Source organism: Castor canadensis, chromosome 3 (assembly GCF_047511655.1).
Source record: "Castor canadensis chromosome 3, mCasCan1.hap1v2, whole genome shotgun sequence".
Lineage (NCBI taxonomy): Eukaryota > Metazoa > Chordata > Mammalia > Rodentia > Castoridae > Castor > Castor canadensis.
Window position 1 is genome coordinate 27,145,105 of NC_133388.1, and position 19,308 is coordinate 27,164,412.

At 33.1% G+C, this 19,308-nt stretch overlaps 1 protein-coding gene across 11 annotated transcripts in view; it reads left to right on the forward strand.

The window, feature by feature from the left end:
• Positions 1–19,308, forward strand: part of Cep128 (centrosomal protein 128) — a 379,822-nt gene that overhangs the window by 307,391 nt on the left and 53,123 nt on the right. For 9 of the 11 annotated variants that reach the window (XM_074067415.1, XM_074067413.1, XM_074067408.1 and 6 more), the window contains one exon: positions 12,999–13,022. The exons of 1 other annotated variant lie outside the window; for it this stretch is intronic. In XM_074067415.1, the coding sequence (XP_073923516.1) occupies positions 12,999–13,022 (24 nt within the window). Of the gene's footprint in view, positions 1–6,446; positions 12,905–12,998; positions 13,023–19,308 lie in introns of those variants that run through there. One more of the 11 variants, XM_074067411.1, reaches the window with a different exon arrangement.

The window sequence follows — 19,308 nt, forward strand, 5'->3', positions numbered from 1 at the left end:
TCAGTAGTACAAAGCATTTAAAATAAGCAGGAAGGGGAAGATAATCTTTTCCCTGGTTATTTATTTAAGTAACTTAAAGAGTAGCCTATGGCAGCACAGTGCTTTAAGGGAAAAATAGAAGTTGAATTTCATGCAGTTTTTTTTTTGTGTATTGGGAAGAGAAACCTAATGAATATTAATGTAGGCGGGGAGTGTTATAATGGAGAATGCCAATGTAGAGTTGCAGGTATGTTATTGAAAATAACTGAGCAAGAAAAAACACCAAAAATGTGACTGGCATGGGTGAATAAATTGCCCTGTCAGAAGCTGACAAGACAGTATATTAATATCTCAGTAGACCCCCCAGATGGACAATCCTCCAGATAAATAACCATGAGAGAAACCGGTCTACTGACAGACCACCTGGATAATTGCCAGGATTTGGCTGTCAATCATTTCTTCCATTCTATAGAATGCCTATTATCTATGTTTTCAAACCATATAATGGTTTGGTAATTTTAGAGCTTGTGGGTAGAAATGCAAGGATGAGCAAGTAGGTGCCCCTTCAGAGTAACTTTAGAAAGGGAAGTGAAGATGAAATAAGATGCTCTGCTCTTACACTGGCTCTCCAGAAGAATTGGAGCAATTCATTTCCCCAGAAATTCTCATTTGCTTGAGAGATACTAAAGCACATTTTTATCACAATTTGAAAAGATTCATAAATTGGGATTAACTGTTCAAGCTTTTATTAAATTAGAAGGTAATAGAATATCCTGCTCATACCTGGGATGACTTTTAGAGTTAAAATGTAACTTCTATGATTCTAGAAGCCAATATATAACACATACCCACTTTTCTTCCTAAAATGTATTCCTTAGAACTTAGGCAGATAACTATATATCTCTATTTCTTCTGAGATAAGGTTTATAAAATATTATTCTGAAAAGTCACATAAACAAAAGTAAACATGGAAGATTATGAGGTATTAGAGGGTGGGCAAACCTCTACCACTTTCAGGGCAAGGCAACTTACTGGATCACTAAAATATCTCTTGTTTCAAAAGGTAAAGAGGCTTACCAAGCCTAAAATTTGGTATGAGGTCTCAACAAAGATAAAGCAGTCTGTCTTGGGGTCAGTCAGGGTCTCAGCCAATTATATTTGCACACTTCAATTTACTACATCAAGGGGCCTCAAGAGAGCAAGGAACCAAGCTCAGTAAAATGGATTCCACTTGAAATTTTAATGATCATTAAGTTTTATTACCCTGTTTTACTTGAAATTTCCAACTTAATTTTAATTCCAAATTTATGACAGAATAAAACTTTAAAATAGAATATTCTGAAATATTCTTATGTCTAAATATATGGAAGTTGATTAACTAGTCTGTTTTCTTTAAGATTACAAAAATATTTAAAAACATGTCTGATTCTGTTTGTCCAATGGAATAGAAAGCACAAGTCTTTGGGACTTAGCAGTCTTCTTGAGTCCAGCTTCTGCAAAAGCCTCTTAAAGGGCAGATGCCATTTGGAAAAGAAAAAAAATTAAATGCAGAGACAAAGCATAGTTTTTAATTGTTCAGATTTTACTCCATGACAGAAAGTTTACTGAAAAACCTAGTAGTGAAAATGAGCAGAGTGAGTTTTACAGATTTTATAAATTGCTCTCACAAGGAGGAAGATTATTTTATGCACTTTCATTCATTATGTCCTGGGCAGTTGACTTCACAAAAGGCAGTACTTCCTGAACACATGCCTTAATGCCACTGTCAGAGTGCCAGCTCTGGACTCCATAGGCACTTGGGATGATGTAAAAAGAAGTGTATGCTTTGTGGAAAAGAGAGAAACTATTTCAGCACATTATGATGTTTCAGTATTAAGCTAGTCTGAGAGTTTCTGCCAGACAGTCTCCAAAGTCAACAATCTCCTTACAATTTGGGGCAATTTCCTTTTCTATGCAGAATTTAAGTAATCACTTCAAGACCATTCTCCATAATACATTGATGCTGATGCTTCTCATATCACATCTTTAGGTAGGCCTCAGATTTTGAGAAAACAATCATTTCAATCCATTTTTTCTTCAACCTCTTTTTTCTGATGGGACTGGGATTTGAACTCGGGGCTTTACACATGCAAAGCACTTTAGTCACACCTCCAGCCCTTCTTCAACTTCTCAGTAGCAATAATCATAAAAAGCAATGTTCTAATGAATGACTGCAGTGTGCAACAAATTGGAAAACAAATACCTTTCTGGTTGAAACAAATTTCTCTTGTCTCATGAAATAAATCCCTGAGTTTTTAAGTATAAATGAGACATTAGTGAAAGAAACTGTCATTTTTATTTCTGATGCTATCTCCCCTCCCAATCTTGGGCTGATTTTCCAGATTATAAAGAAACACTGCAGAGGATTTTCTCATCTGAGATCTTGAAAACTCACTGATATTGTGGCTAAATCTACTAACAAATACTTATTTAACATTTATCAAATGCCAGGACTGGGGTAAGTCAGCCCCGAAGGGTGATGGTATATTCATCAAAAAAGAAGAAAAATCACCTGCGAACTCTTAGTTAATGATATTAATAGCTACAAAGCAATTCTTTTTGTCATATACTATGCTGATACTTTGAAATCGATGTCATTTATTCCCCACACCAACCCTATAAAGTAGATACTACTGTTCTCATTTTATAGATAAGTACACTAAGGGTTATTCAGCCATTAAGTGGCAGGACTAGGACTTGTATTTAAATCTACTTAGCCTCCAGGGCTTGTATTTATATCTACTTGACCTCTAGGACTGGTAAGATTTAGTTGGTTTTGTTTTGGGGGTTTTTTTGGCAGTACCAGAGTTTGAACTCAGGGCCTCATGCTTGCTAGGCAGGTGCTCTACCACTTGAACCACACCACCAGCCTTTGAAACCACTGTACTGATATACCTTAAGAACTATGGAGAACAGATTTCTACACCATTGTTCGCCCTCCATTTGTTTAAATTCCTTTTTCTTTCTCTTTATTTCTTCCATTTTTATGAGAGTGATTCATTAACAGATATGTTAATCATTTAGGTTGGTTAAAATTCTGGCACTCTACTTCTTTAGTGTAAGACTGTAAGAAACTTGGTAAATTTTAAAATGTGTTAAATAAGACAGACAATAATGGAGACCTATTATCAAAAAAACTTCTGACTGCTTCCTGTAACTTTAAAACTACTTTTAAACCCTTAGACTCCAAATTTCTAACATAAAGTGATTAAGACAATGTCAGATATATTTGGCTAATAATATTTAAGGAAGATTTTAATTCCTGGTGCAAGATTCTGAATGATCCAGTAACCGCAAACACTTCTAGAAAGGAGAAAGGATCATTTTTCTTTTTCCATTCTGCACCTTTTCTTTTTGCTTATTCATCATGTTTTAAATAAACAGACTGAAGAAAGTTGTTATTAAAGCCCTCCTCAGGCTTCTTCAATTTCAGTTTTAAACCAAGTTCAAAATATTCTGGCAAAAATTAAAGGCAACATTAAGTTTCCACAAATTTTAAGTTGTGCAAAAAGTGATAAAACTAAAGTGAGATGAAAAGTGACTAATAAGCATTTCCTCATATGATAATCACTGCTTATTTTTTTAAAATTAGCTCTCAAGTACCCTCCTTTTCCAGAGACTTTGTAATACATGTACTATTCCAGATTTAACTTGTTAGAATTTCAGTTTTTCCTTTTTAAAGTGTGAAGGCCTATTAACATATTAACAAATCATATGTAGTATCTGCCAGTATTTCTCCATTAGCTTATGAAGTGATACAGAAATGTTACTTACAAGAGACTCCATTTTATTTCTCATTTCATTATTAGGAAAGTGCTAATAAATTTGTCATGAATGAAACAAGAGTCAGTATATATATGTATATGTTCATGGGCGAATATAAACCCCTGAAGTGTAAAGCTAAAAGAATTGTGGGGGGAGCAACACAATAGAAGTGTCATTTAACTACTCAGTATCATAGCTAATTAAGTTCAGAAACTTATTTTCCTTATTCTTTCTTCTGCTGTTTCCACAGTCATACTGACTACATGCTGTTCAGCTGACATGATGTTAGACTCAAAAAATGAAGAGCTGCAACTTACTTATGAAAGGCATACGGCAGAAATATAATCCTTTTTATTATGTAGTAAAATAAATATAAAATGTCTACAAATAACAGCTTTTATTAGAACATCAAATTTTATTGTGATATAGCATGTGTTTTATTTCATCATCATTTGACATCTGCTAAAAATGAGGTTCCGGAATGCAATTCTGGTATGTCATTTTAAGAAAGAGGTCTCAAAACAGTTTTCCCTTGTAACACTTAACCTGCATCATGCAAAAACACAAAATAGCCTTAACAGTTATATAAAAAAAAAATGTTTATTATATTTGGCCATAAAATCTCACTATCAGCAAATGGTAATTCCAGTTAAGTGCATTTTTTTTCAAAGCTATTATGGGGAATACATGTAAAAGCCCTCAAATTTGGCTGTAAGAGTTAGCATAGACCTCTTTAAGCCACATGTCCCTGTGTTACAGTCCCAGGCCTGCCATTCAATCAAATGTGAACCTCAAAACTAACTTTTTAAGTCCGTTTCTCTGACTTTAAGTAAATGCAATTTATGATATCCTTCTCTTGGGAATTTTTGCATTAAAAGTAAGAGCATGTTATAAGTAACTGACACAAATTTGGCAAGTAAATGTTCAATGAATAGTGCTGATATTTATGATACTGGTAACCTAAAGAGATGTTTTCATTAACAGGCACAATATACATACTGCTGTCCCTTTTGTTCTCAAAATTAAGGAAAATCTTCTGTCCCAGGACCTTTGAATTGCTACGTCCTCTCTCTATAATTCTTCCCTAACTCGTTCAGTGACTAGCTCACTTTTGTCCTTTGGGTTTTAGTTCAAATGTTACCTCTTCCTGAACTCTTAATCTTACCAACCTGTCTAAAGTAAGCCTCCCTAATAACCCCTGATCATAGTCCCTGAGTATCTTCTTCCTTTGTGAATTTGTGTCTGTTTTGAAGCATAAGCTCCACAAAGACAGAAACACTTTATCATTCTTGTTCATCTAAAGTCTAACACAGCGCCTGCCTCAATTAATGTGAATGAATAGATGAATTAATCAAGTGCAAAAATGAGTAGAAGGGTGGGATAGAGAAAGAAAAGAAAGAAAGGGAATACATTAGAAAGAAGGGAATAAGAAAGGGAAGACATTAGAAGGAAGGGATTAAGAATTGATGAAAGGAATGAAGAGCAAAAAGAAGAAATTCATATGGTTTGAGAAATGGTTTATATTGTGGGCATATGTATTTATGCACATGTAACTTTTAAACTGCTTTGAGGTTTAAATGGTGGTAAAACTATATGGTTTCTGTTCTCTGTTCTTGTCCGTAATAAATGTTTTACCACATCCTGTCCAGAAACCTATAGGATTTTCTATAGGCAGGAAGTAATCCTTATAGGATGCCAATTCCTTAGAATGTGGTTCACCACACTTTTTGTAAAGATTCATAAATATTTTTAGTTTTGCATGTCTTACAATCTATGGCAACAAGTTCATACTGCATTATAGCATAAAAGCAGTCATAGACAATGTAAGCAAATGATCAAGCTCTACTCCAGTGAAGCTTTATTTATGGACATTGATATTTGGATGCCATACAATTCTCACATCATGTAATATTATTTCTACTTTGATTTTTTTCAACCAAATAAAATTATAAAGACCATTTTTAGCTCATAGCCCTGTAAAAACAGGTGGCTGGCTGGATTTGGCCCACTTTGCTGACTCCTAAACTAGTTTAATGGTAATCTGTTTCAAAAATGTTTGCCTTTTAGAAGATGAACTGGCATAGGAGGAGGCCAAGTATAAATTTTTAGTTCTTCTACAAAGGATCAATTTCTGTTGGTAGCACATAGAATAATTTGGCTGATAGTATAATTTCAAATAATCAGATCTTCCTGATCTCCTACACCATTGGTACTCTGTTATCCAGGGTTGAGCTTTCCTTAGTGGCTAACACTGCCCAGGTACAGCTACTATAGTAAGCTTCATCTATTTATTCCTTCACTTCTGAGACTTTGGTATTTAGGATCAGTTACTTTTGGAATGATTTTGTGAAAGCAAGAAAATTGAGGACACCTTAAGCTGACTACTTTTTATTTATAATCCTGAAGAGTAATTTATTTTAAACTTAAAGTAAGATTTGTCAAAAACTTCTGATTTTAAATCGAGTAAGGCATCATTTGGGGGACCATTTTATAAGTATTATGTGGTATGATTTTTGCATAACTGCAGAAATTTGAAAATTAGTTTGAAATTATTATACTCTTATTAGTGTTATTTTTATAGCTATTACTATTTTGAGTACTTCCAATTACTTTAAAATAATAGAGCTTTCCAACTTTTTCATAACTCAATCTCTCTTAAACAGCTGAATCTACTGTATAAACTTCCATCCTGGGAAGATGGTAGTCAGACTGCAGTGAAAAATCAGAATGAAGTTCAATTTGAAGAAAAAGCAGTTAAGTATATCATAGGTAGGAATGTTTAGGATATTTGGAACTGAATAGTCAAAATACATATGCTTTATTTTAGGGCATACAGGAAAGACAGCCTTAAGGTAGGCATCGTACAAGTACATCTAACCAAATTGTGGACTTAGTTTTTTCCTCAATTTACTTAGGTTGAATAGTTTCCCACTGATTATCAGAAGACAAGTAATCCTTTAAGTACCTTTATGTCATTATTCATGCGTGTGTATTATGAAATGGAGATTAATAGTATGCTTTTAATCTAAATTAACTGAATTAGGAAGCATGAAAAACCTAACTCAGGTCTGCTTAGGTCTTGATTATCCTCAGCAGCACCACCACTGGTGTAGATTGCTGAGAAGTAACTGTACACTGAAGCCTACAGGAATATGGGAATGAAGGGTACAGTGTCTAATGTAATGTTCCTTATGCTTTAATCCCTGTCTTGTGTTAAGACTCTGTCTGTAAATTAGAATTGTCCAACTTTAAGCAATTTAATCCGGAAGGTAGACTGTTTGCTTGTACTATTTCATGGCTGAGCTATGTGACATGCATGATAGTCAACAGTAAGTGCTGTAATTCAATATGCAGGAGGAAGCTTCTTAGGTCAATGGATTTGTGGTTATATGGGTTTTCTTATGGGAAGTCTTCACCAAGAAGCCCAGGAGATGTGTACCCTAGAGGAAAGCAAAGGAGATGCCAGTCTCTGGGAGTCGGAGCAGCTATGCTTGGGGGTCGTCAGATATACACCCTTTCGTATCCGTATGTATTTTCATTTTTGTGAAAATGAAAGCAAACCCTTTTGTTTTCCACAAATTCTACATGATACAAGCCTGCTCATAAATTATGCCATAATCACCATTGCAGAATGATTTGTAAGAGTTCAGAGCATATTTCACTGATGTATGACTACCTCATAGCTGGAGACCTGTGCTTTATTTTTAAAAATGTAAATCTTTGAAAAAATTTTGTGTTGGTTTTGGTTGCTGACTTTCTTCCCCTACTACCCAATTCCAGTCCTGTGTGTCTTTTGGGGAACAGTCAATCTTAGAAATTACATCAGTTGTCATTTGTATTGCCCCTAGCCACCATCATAGTCTTTATTTTATCTGCAAATAATTTTTAGTTGTGCTTCAGCACAGGTGCCTTTGTTACCTGCTACTAGGAATTGGGCAGTTTGAAGAAAAAGCTTACTCTCTCTGTCTGTTGACTATTTTGTTTGTAGTCACATTCTGTAGTCACACACCTGTGTGTACCATTTTACATTGTGCTTTAAAATAATCTTGAAATGATTCTTCATTTTAAAGGAAAAATCTGCTTTGCTTTGTGACCTGAAATGTAAAGGATAAATCTAAGATTGTTTTGATATTTAATTTCATACAGCTGAGTGGAAATGTTTACATGGACTTAAAAACCCTTACCTCTTCTCTCAGGCTGTGTTTTCCAATCTTAAATCTGTGAAGACAAACCAACAGAGCTGTGTTTCCATATTTTTCTCTTCATCTTGCTCTCCTATTCCACTTGTATTCCCTACTCTCTAAACCGCGGACACATCCAGCTTCCACATTTCCCTTAACAGTAGATGCAGAATTGCAGAATTGCATAGCATTTCAGTGTAAGTGCAGTGTCAGACTTTCCTGAACAGTGTCACACTGAAGAATAATGCTAAGCAATCTCCCCATAACAAATAAAACTGCAAACTAAAATGGCGGTCTGAGAATGTAGCAGAAGAAGGCTACAGAAGAACAGCTAGCTGCCCTCAGTTCTCTATCCTGGCAATACCTGAGAGAAGATACTGTAAAAGTGGATGAGACTCTTTGAGTCTGTTTTTAAATCCTGTGATTGTTTTTGCTTCTGGTTCTCTTAGGTGTAAACTTACAGGCAGATACCTAACAGGTGATGAGGAATATTATTGGATACTGTCTAGACCAGGTCATGAGACATCTGTTTAAACTGGCTTTTCTTGATAAGTCAATATGTTGTGTTACTGACAATTTTTTAGGCAAAATCTTGATGACTTGTTGTACTGTTTTTTTTGTTGTTGTTTGTTTGTTTCCTCCAATATTTGTTTTGTTACTTTAGACCTTAAAGTGGATTTCTTAAAGAAAGTAAGTACCTATTGAAATGAGTTTACAAAAGTCAGCAACAAATATCTATTGATGGCTAAATTGAAATTGCATGATTTGGGAAATCAATGCAGGCTATTCTAATCCTAAAACTTTCTAAGATCTAGAGTAGGTTTGTGTGGCTATTAATAGGTAGCATGCAGTTTCATGTATAGATCATTGATGCATTTAGCATAGTCAAAACAACTGCTTTTTAGCTTTTGTTTTATTTTAAATCACTATGTGAAATGCTTATTCTTTGGTGATGGTCAGTAAAAGCCATGTACTTTCTTTTTAGTGCCTTGAAGTTAGGAAAGAATGCATTTGTAATTATCTGTACTTTTTAAACGATTTAAAAATGACTGGCAAATTGTTAAATGTAATGATTGGCTATAGAGAAATGCCTAGAAGGGAAAATGGACACACTTTTTGCATTTCATTCTATGTACTTTGTATAAGTTAAAGTTTGAGTGTTTACTAAACAGAGTTGGCATTGCCAGGAAGAGCAGCATGCAATGGTCTTTTTGCATGACACTACCTATTTCCCCTCATGAAAGCATTGCACTTTTAGAGCAGTATGGGAGGAAGTCCTCGCTGTGCCTTTTGTTTGTTTTGAAAATTATATAACCATTATGGTCTTTCAGAGACATTTCCAAAATTATTCTATACTCCTAAAGCTTCTTAGACTTGGAAAAGATAGAGATTCATGTTATATTTTTATGTCAGTGTTGTGTTTTTATATGCTAATGATATATTTAGAGCCTTCTTTGAAAATGCTGCATTATTGTGATAAAGTCACCAGACTTGTTCAGCTGTACTTTCCAGAGGCAGAAGAATTCTGATTATTTAGACCTATGAGCATCTAATTCATCTCTCAGATGTGATAGCTGAATCAATATGTCTAATTGATTGGCTCAGCTGAATCAAATAAACTGTTAATGATCAAGTATGCAGATAACAAAGATCCATTTCATGCTCATTTTCTAACTTAGCCTACACATATTTGCCAATCTCTGGTGATGCTAATGAATTTGTCTTGGTTCATTCCTAAATTCTAATGTATGCTGCATGTGACCTAGTAGCAAATGAATATTTATAGTTCACACAGGTTGCTACAATCATCATAAAAATTTAAAATACATTCTTAATAGAACACATGCTATAGGTGACCCCCAAAATAATTCTCCCTACTTAATATGTCATGCACAGAATAAGTTAAAACATCATATTAGCAGCACTGTTTCCACTAGGAAGTAAATGAGACACTTACTTGTTAGTAAGAATAGCCATTTGCACCTGCTTAACTCTGACTATGTGCAATCATGAAGAGTAAACATTAAAATCATTACTTGTTGCCAGTGTAGATGTTTATTAAAATTGCCCTTTCATAGAATTAAAGAATAATGGAAAAATAATTATCTAATCACAAAAAAACAGTGCAACAATACAGTCTCCCCCCCCGCCATGTTTTTTTTCTTTAAAAGACTTGATTTTTCTTTTAAAAAACACTTCTGCCTACTTACTTCTGCCCTGAACTGTTTTGTCACTGGTGTTAGCTATCTAGAAAAATTTCATAAAGGGGAAATATACAGATTGGTTTAATAAAATAATTTATTTGTGTAATATTCTTACATCTTATTTTAGATGTTTTTATTTGTAGTAAAAGGATTTGGAGGCCCATATGTAGGTTTCAAAACTTCTGTGTTTCCCTTAAAAGTATATACAAAATTATGTGTGCAATGTGTTGTGTATAATGTACATTTCTTTGGACGTAGTTTCTTCAGACTTTCAAAGTCCATGACCATAAAAATAAGAGCTACTGTTTTTTGAAAACCACTTGAAATAGCATGATTATCTATCATGTCTTGAATATTCCTGGAAGTTGTCTTGCCTCTCCAAACCTCCTACCTCAGTCTCTCTCTCAGTGTCCTAATAGTGCTTTTCTTTCAGGATTCAGACTTTGAGATAGGTGGGAATGGTGGCCAGGAGGGCTGATTCTGCAGGTGGAAGTTGAAGATAAAAATATTTTGAAATCAGAATTGCAACTTTAGGTGTAGTAGATGCTAGGGAGGATATAATTTATTTGAGTATGATTTATATGTTTATTCTATAACACAAATTGGCATTTTTTCTCATGGGTTTTGTCAAAGCCACAATATTACCTCTGTTTTAAAAACAGTAAAATGAAAGGAGGTTTGCAAATATTTTGATGGCTTTCAAGGATATACAGACACCTCGTTCTTTTATATATAGATATACAATAACTTACCTTGTCTGCCAAAAAAAATGTGACAAGTACAATCACTTGATTTTTTTCAAAACATATTTCTTAAATTTCAAAATCACATAAGTTCAAAAAGAGTAGGAATAGTTTCTTTTCACTCATAGCCTATATTAAAGATTTAAAGCCTGCAATTTAGGCAAGACTCACAGTTGGTTGCATTGACTGATTGGTCATGAACAAATTGAATTATTGATATTTAGATCAATACACTGAATTTCTTATTTCCTTAATTTCTTCCTGTTAAAAAAAAGTTCATTTTTTCACCACCACTTTGGAACAAAGTAGATTATAGACAAATAGACATTTGTAAACCACATTCAAATGTATTATTCCATAATACTTATTGACCTTTATATGTAACCAAATAGTGTTGTTCTGGCCATTTTGTATGTATTTCTTTTAAAATCATTCACCAATATTAAGTATAATGAAGACACTTAACATAAGTTATAATGATATGTTTGTCTTAGCCGTATACTGAGATAAGAATTAAAATAGAATTTAATTCAGTTCTACTCTTTTGACATCATGTGAAATAACTAATTTCAAGACAACTCTGTGTTCTGAAAATGTGCTAATTTTGAATAATATCAGCCCACAAATCCATGGTATGGTGAAAACTTAAGACCTAAGCAGCAGCAGTAAATATTTTGAGCCTTCCAAGATCGTTCATATAAGATGGCCTAAAGCCTGCTTCTGTTTGTCTAAGATACATAGTGAGGCTGAGGTTCTGTTCAGTCTGCAAAGGATGATAAAGCATTGCTGACTGGTTTTTTCCCAGAGGTGCCATGAATAAAAAGCCTGGTGACAACCAGTTAGAAACCCTGAGACACTGTATACATTTATGATAAAGACTTATGTGACACATATGTCATCAACAAAATAATTACGTTACAAAAATTATGGAGGCAGGGGTGAGGTCTTCCTGACTATGACAAGAAAATGTAATTAAACTGTGTTTTGAGCAGATTTTGCATAATATATTCATTTAACGTGTACGTGCAGCCAGATGCTTACAGGATAGGTATGTGAACTCAGTTTCCCCATCAGAGGGTTGGAAGTCTGGTTCCAAAGGTGCCTAAAACAGCCTTCTGTTTTAGGTCAGGCTGAGAGAATGTAAGTGCTGGCCTAATTCATTCTGCTTCTCAGTATTGTAAGAGTTACAAGAGACCTGAGCTGAGTCATTCTTTCATCATTTTCCCCCATTTACTTCTTAGAAGAAATGATTAATTAATTTGACTAAACAAAAATTGCACATATTTCCTTCAGTTGCTTAAAATGACAGAAAAGAAGACAAATGACCTTGACTCACCCATAAAAGGTGGCTTTTCATTTTCTTGAGTCTTCAGACTCTACTTTATCTCAAATTTAGAATATTTCCACAGCTGATAGCTTTGGAAAGAATTACAAATATAACTGTTAAGTTCAGAATACAATTATTTTCTTAAATAATTTCAATTTGTAAACATTATTTTCAGTGACCCCTTTTTAAACTAGTATTTCTAAGATGCTATAGATAATGAAGGCCCATCTGTGTTCAGGATTGGCTGCTTGTGAATCTCTCTCTCACTTATTTTCCAACTTATTTTTCAATAATGATTTACTTAGTAATTTTAATTGTACAAGTTATTCTTATATCTGAATTTTATCTTCTTGTGAAAATAGTTTTCACTGTTTACCTAAAGAGAGCTAATGTGTGTGCCAACTTTCTTTTAGTAGGTAGTTGGTAAATCATGATTTCAAATTTATCTAATATTTATGTATCCTTAGGCATGATTTTTACAATACAAAAAGGTTGAGAGCTATTCCTTGTAGTAATTGGACCTGAATTTATGTTTACCATTAACTTAAACCCTGTACTACTATCACTAGATGAAAAATTAAATAGATTCTTTTATGGCAATTTTCTATTGTAGAGATCATTCAGAGTAGGATTTTCATTTTTTACATTGTTAAAATAAATTTTTGCTAAATAGTAGATAAATAGAAAACCTTCAAATTAAGTAAACTTATAACAATTAATAGCTTTGGTTTTATAATTATATATTATGCTTTATTTGCAGGACCGTGTAAATGCATTAGAAACGGTAAGTTGGGGCACATTCTTTCTTCTTGTATCAGAATTACTTCTGCCTCCTGATGTGGATGTTCGAGTACTCCAAAGGAAGCAGTTCCAGAAAGCATTTCTAAAATAACATCTAAGACTCAAAGGGGAAAGTGGGCTAAACTTTATCTGTAAGGTATGTGGAAATAGACTTTTTAAATGAAAATTTTAAGTATAAAAATGTGAGCATATTTAAATTGTCACTACTATCTTAAGAAAGATATGCCAAGATGTACTATTTTATGGAAAACAAAGTTAGTTTAAATATAATCAGTACCTCATGTATTTGTTTCTATGTTTCATAGTCACTATAAGGACTGGTTGGTAAGACAGATTAGGAAGCTGTATTTTGATATCCAGGTTTTCAACATATTTTTTTCAATTTTCACCATCATCCAAAAAATAATAGTAAAGCCTTTCTCTGAACAATCTTACTTGTAGGAATCTAGTATTAAGAGCATACATGTAATTGCTACATGCCTACAATATTTATTGGGAAATTACTTATTTTTAAATTCAAACAAGAGAACCAACTTCTTGTGTGGCAATGGTTAGGTAATGTATGGAATTTTCACCTAACATGACAAAATGGCTATGGAAAAGGCTTATCCTTTAAGTGATAATATACTTTAATGATAGCATATTCACATATTAAATTTCATAGTGATGACTGGTTAGACAAGAATTACAGGTTGTGAGGGGTTGAAGACACGGCTGAAGAGGTTAGAGTGCTTGTCTGCAAGTATGAGGACTTCAGTTCAAATCCCACTACTGCTCCTCCCCCAAAAAATATGTATAAGTATATATATTCACTATTTTTGTTTTTCAGGTTTTATAAATATGGTTATTTTACTTTTATAAAAAATTTATATTAATAACCATGTGAATTGGAAGAACAGTAAGATAAATTATGGTACTACCCTATGATGAAATACTATGCAGCAATATAAAGATGCACCTTTAAACAGTAAAATTTGCTATGCTGTGGGAACAACGTGAAGCATATAGAATTGTGACGGGAGTACTGAACATGCATACTTTTGCATTAAACAAGTCTTTGTCTTAGGGGCCAGTGGCTCCTGCTTATAATCCTAGCTAGTCAGGAGGATTGCGGTTCAAAGCCAGCCCAAGCAAATAGTTCTCAAGACCCTGTCTCGAAAACACCCATCACAACAAAAGGCTGTTGGAGTGGCTCAAGTTGTAGGCCCTGAGTTTAAGCCCCAGTACCATAAAACAAGCAAAAAAACAAGTCTTTAGGGGCTGGGAATGATGGTCGATGGTAGAGCACTTGCCTAGTGTGTGTATATGTGTATGGCCCTGCATTCAATCACTAGCACCTCAAAAAACAAAAAGTTCTTAAGTAATTACATAAAATAAGAATGTCTTAAAGTAGCAGTAATTTTTTAATACTGCTGAAGATCAGGAAAATATTAAAATCCTTTAGACAATGAAGCTAATAAACAACCTTTATAAGTGTGAGGAATGGAAAAATGTTGAAAGGGTACATTTTAGTAAAATATAAGCAAGAGATTTTGATAGACACTGTCCAGACCCTAGCAGGTAAATAGGTTCTTGCTTTGATTTAATTGGACAACTTGAAAAGTCCTCTGACCTTCTCACTTTCAGTATGATGACATTGAAGATGAATAAAATGTTTAGTTTTCCTCTAGATATATTTTACTTAGCCTTACTATTTCTTGCCAACAGGATTTCAGAACACAAAAATATAGTATACAAAATGCCATTTATACAATATTTAGCAAATTGTATCTTCTTTGATTTCTACATCTGTAATAATAGTTAAAATTAAAAATATTTTACCAAGTTATGAGAATTACAAGGAAAAAATACATGAGAAAATATTTAGGATCAAATAAATGTTAGATTATCATTATCCTTGCATGACTGCATGTTGTTTCTTAATCGTTTGAATTATACCCATATACCATCAAAACCAAAAATTATATCCACAAAAAACCTTTAACTTTTATTTGTCAGTCTTTTTATTTATCTAATTTCTTTACTGACAAAGTACTGCTTGATAATCTTAAATGTCTTATTCTAAAAGTTCCCCTAGGAGTAAAGGTAAAAATTAAAAATCATCATGAGAAAATTAAAATTGATTAAATGGACTAGGTTTTTTTAGAGTAACAGTTTTCTCAAGATAGTTTTAATTAGAAATAATTATCATAAGTGAAACCATAAAAATTAAAATGCTTAGTAATAATGTTAATGCTTAAATATTAGGAAGTCCTTTGATTTCCTATGGCATTATAAGGAGCAGGATTTAATTTACTTGTTAGATAATTCAACTGGTACAATATTTTATAGTTCATAAAATCAAATATGCCAAAAGCAACCTCAAGATCATTTATTATTCTGTCATAACTCAGCCTTTAAATCATAGAAAAGTAGTGGTCGACTTTGGATTGAGGTGGTTTTAACGGCACAGAAGATATTACATGTAGGGTGACACATGCAGTAGGGTGCACAGTAGTAACACAAACGCAAAAAAGTTCAAAATTTTATCTTTCTATTAGGATATCAGTAGCAGATTGATTATAGTGTTTCAGGTAGTTACAATACATGAAAGGAGAATGTTCTTTTCATCATAATGAGAAATTTGACTTGACTTGCCACCTTGCCATCTCTTTGCTTAGTTCACAATTACGTGTCTATTTTTTTTCTCCTCTTCTTCAAACTTTTCCTCTCCTTCTTTACTAGAAGGTAATCTCCCTTGATTACAGAGAACAGTTCATTTTCAGATAAATCCCCAGGCTTTGTCATAAATTCCTTATACATAGTGGACATTCAGTAAACATTTGTAGAATGTAAGAATGTTGAACTCCATATATCTTTATCCTCATGTAAGACTGTACTTGAGCATTATAGGTATGAACAGCATCAGTCTAGTAATTGAGAGGAAAACTACCCTAGAATTACATCAAGTTATTTTTTATTTCCTAGTCTTTATTTCCTGTTTTATTTTATTTCCTATTTAGTGTTTAACAGAAGCCCTAACTACTTTCACTGAAGCTTAACATGAATTTTCCTGAGAAAAAAGCACCTTCAACCAAAATACATCAGGTTTATCCCCCAAGTAAAGCTAAGTGATTACCTGAAGAAAAATGTGTACTGAGAACCCAACTCATGAACAATGGATGGGACTCAGCAATAGATATTTACTGGTTACGATATTAAGTTATTGTGTTGACACGATGAGGAGAAAAGGAAAACAAACTGTTAGTAGTGCTCTCAAAGAACTTGAACTCAAACTGAGGACAAAGTCACTTATAAGTAAATTGGTATTTGTAAGATAAAAATGCATTGCATGCAACTCAAAAATGAAGCTAATGCATGTAGCATGAGCTATTCACAAAAAGATAAATAAATGGGAGGCATCATTGCAGCTTAGGTTCATCATGAAAGTCATGTATTTGTTGTTTGAGGCTATTATGACAAATTTAGACTTATCTCTGAAATATGAAGAATCAATAGTGTTAAGCAGAAATAACCAAAGAAAGCATTCCATATTTTAAAAAATGTAGTCAGAGTTTGAAAGCAGAAATCAACAGAGTTTTTACAATAACATTTTTAAACAATTAAAATCATGATTATCATATAGTCAGAGTTTGAAAGCAGAAATCAACAAAGAGTTTTTACAATAACATTTTTAAACAATTAAAATCATGATTATCATATAATTGTGAAGTGAACTTCTGAAAAACTGTTTATTTAACTCAATAATTAATGAGGAAACTTGTAGGACATTACAACTGAGTTAAAGGAACATTCAAAGAACTACACATACATAAGCAATAAGCAGTGCTGAAATGAATTTAAATTATATGCAAAATTAGCTTCTTCTACAGTGGAAAAGGGAATTGATTGAAATTGACTAGATAAAATTTATTGTCTATATACAAGAATGATTTCCACTGCCATCAATTATCTGCAACTCAGGGTGACAAGTAAAGACAATGAAAGGTTCAGAGAACTCAAAATCAGAAAAGCCAGAAAAGTATGCTAGGCAAAAACTAGTTTTCTACTAAAGATATCTAGTAAGTTTTTTGTTTTATTTCAAAGGCTTTCATATTTGTCTCTATAGATTCACATATGTAACAGTTTGTAAGCTAAATGGGAGACATTATGGAGTTTTGAAACACAAACCAAGGAGTTTAGATTTGATCTTTTATATCAAGGGTGCACATGGGTTTCTCTGAGTGCCCTGGTTGCTGAAACAATATCAGGAAGAATTCTGGGGTTTCTCTTTTGGGAAGAATGCTGTTGTCACTTTGTTTTCTCTGTCATCTACATTGCATTTTTGGGAGGCAGGAGATGGTAGCATAGCTATTTAGTCAATAGAGAACCATCGGTGGTTTTTATTCAGGAGTTGTAGCATAGTAAATGTGCTGTAAAGAGATATAAATTCATATTAGCAGTGTGCAGGATAGAGTGAGGTGGTGAGAGACTTCAGTAATGATGGAGAAAGGCACTTTGGAGATAATCCACCTGTAGAAATGTGTTTGGAAACTCAGGGATTGGGGAAAAAAAGTATCAGACAGGTAGGATCAAAGTGGTCACTGTTTAGAGGAAAGTACTAGAAAACTTAGTAAATGGAATGTCATAAAAGAGGAGGAAATATCAATATTATAGTAAAGTAAGGAAGTGAACGAGAATGCAAGAAAATTCAACTTGGAGGCCTAAAATCACTTTTTTACTTCTCAAATCTCATTTTACTATCATTTCCATTAATACCATGGTAATTTAGATTCTTACACTCTTATACTAAAGGTAGGCATGACTGAAATAGCAGAGAAACCCCAATATAATAGTAGCCTAAGTAAGAAAAACATTACTGTAAAGATCAAAACATGGCAGGTAGGGTATCTCCACCATATTGCAAAACCAGGCTCCTGCTGTCCTGTATTTTCATTACCATCTTCAAGATATTGCTTTCTCCTTGAGATCCAATGCCTGTTCTACCTGCAGCCATAGTATTTGTTTACAACTAGAGAAAAGAAAGAAAGGGACAGTAGGCAGCTTCTGTTTAGTAGAAGCCAGAGGGTTCACATAAGTTCCCATTTATATCTATGGGCCACAATATAGTGGTATAGTCATGTGTAGCTCTAAGATTAAAAAGATAAAACCATAGACATTTGAAAATTTCAAGGCATACTTCTATAAATTCCACAAGACAAAAAATAAATTAGAGTGGAAATTATACAATTATAGAGAACTGAATAATAAAAATATTATGCATTTAAATATGTGGGATAAGCAGAGGAATAATTAAGATTTAAAGACTTAAATACTTATATTAGCAAAGAAGGGATAAATTTAAAATTAACAAAATAATCTAAAGAAAGCAAAAGAAGGGAAAAAAGTAGAAATTAATAAAATAGAAATGTATCACACAATAGGCCAACCAACCTGATTGAAGGGACCAACCGTAATAAATAAGGGCATTGTCCATTATGAATAAAGAAGTTATAATTGCAGATACTGAAGAATTGAACTACAGAGAAAAGTATTATACATAATTTATAATTACAAATGAAATATCAGAAACAGCCAAATTCCTAGAAAAAAATAGAATTTTCAGAAATAATATGAATAGTCCCATGACTGAATTTTTTAAAAATGATGCTTAATTAACAATTTTTAATCAATTAAGATTTTTCACTAAAGACTCACCAAAATCAGATAATTTTATATGTTACTTTTACCAAAACATTTTCCAGACACTGAAAAAAGAGGGGCATGCCCAGCTTATTGAGCTGTCATGACTTCATGGCAGAACCAGCCATGGAAAGTATAAATAAGGAAGATTAGTGCCTACTCAGTCACTCACATGGCAGTACAACTACCAGACATAAAATGTTAGAAAATAAGTTGCTAGTATTTTATGTAGCATTATCTTTATATAATATTTCTGTACACATGAATAAAAAAGATAATTCATCACAAACAAATTGAATTTATTCCAACAGTTCAGTTTGATTTAATATTAGAAAATTAGTCAATATAATTTAGTATGCTGACAGATTAAGGGGAAGTAAAATTTGATACAGTCACCTCAGTAGACAAATAGGAAGCATTTATTACATTACCACCACCACACAACACACCATAAGCATAAACATTTCAGCAAACTAAGACTAAAATGAAATCTCCTGAACCTGCTTTTTTAAATGTAGGAAAAAAACAGTATGGTGAACATGTTAGCATTGAAAATTTGAAAAATCCTTTAAGAACCAGGAATAAAG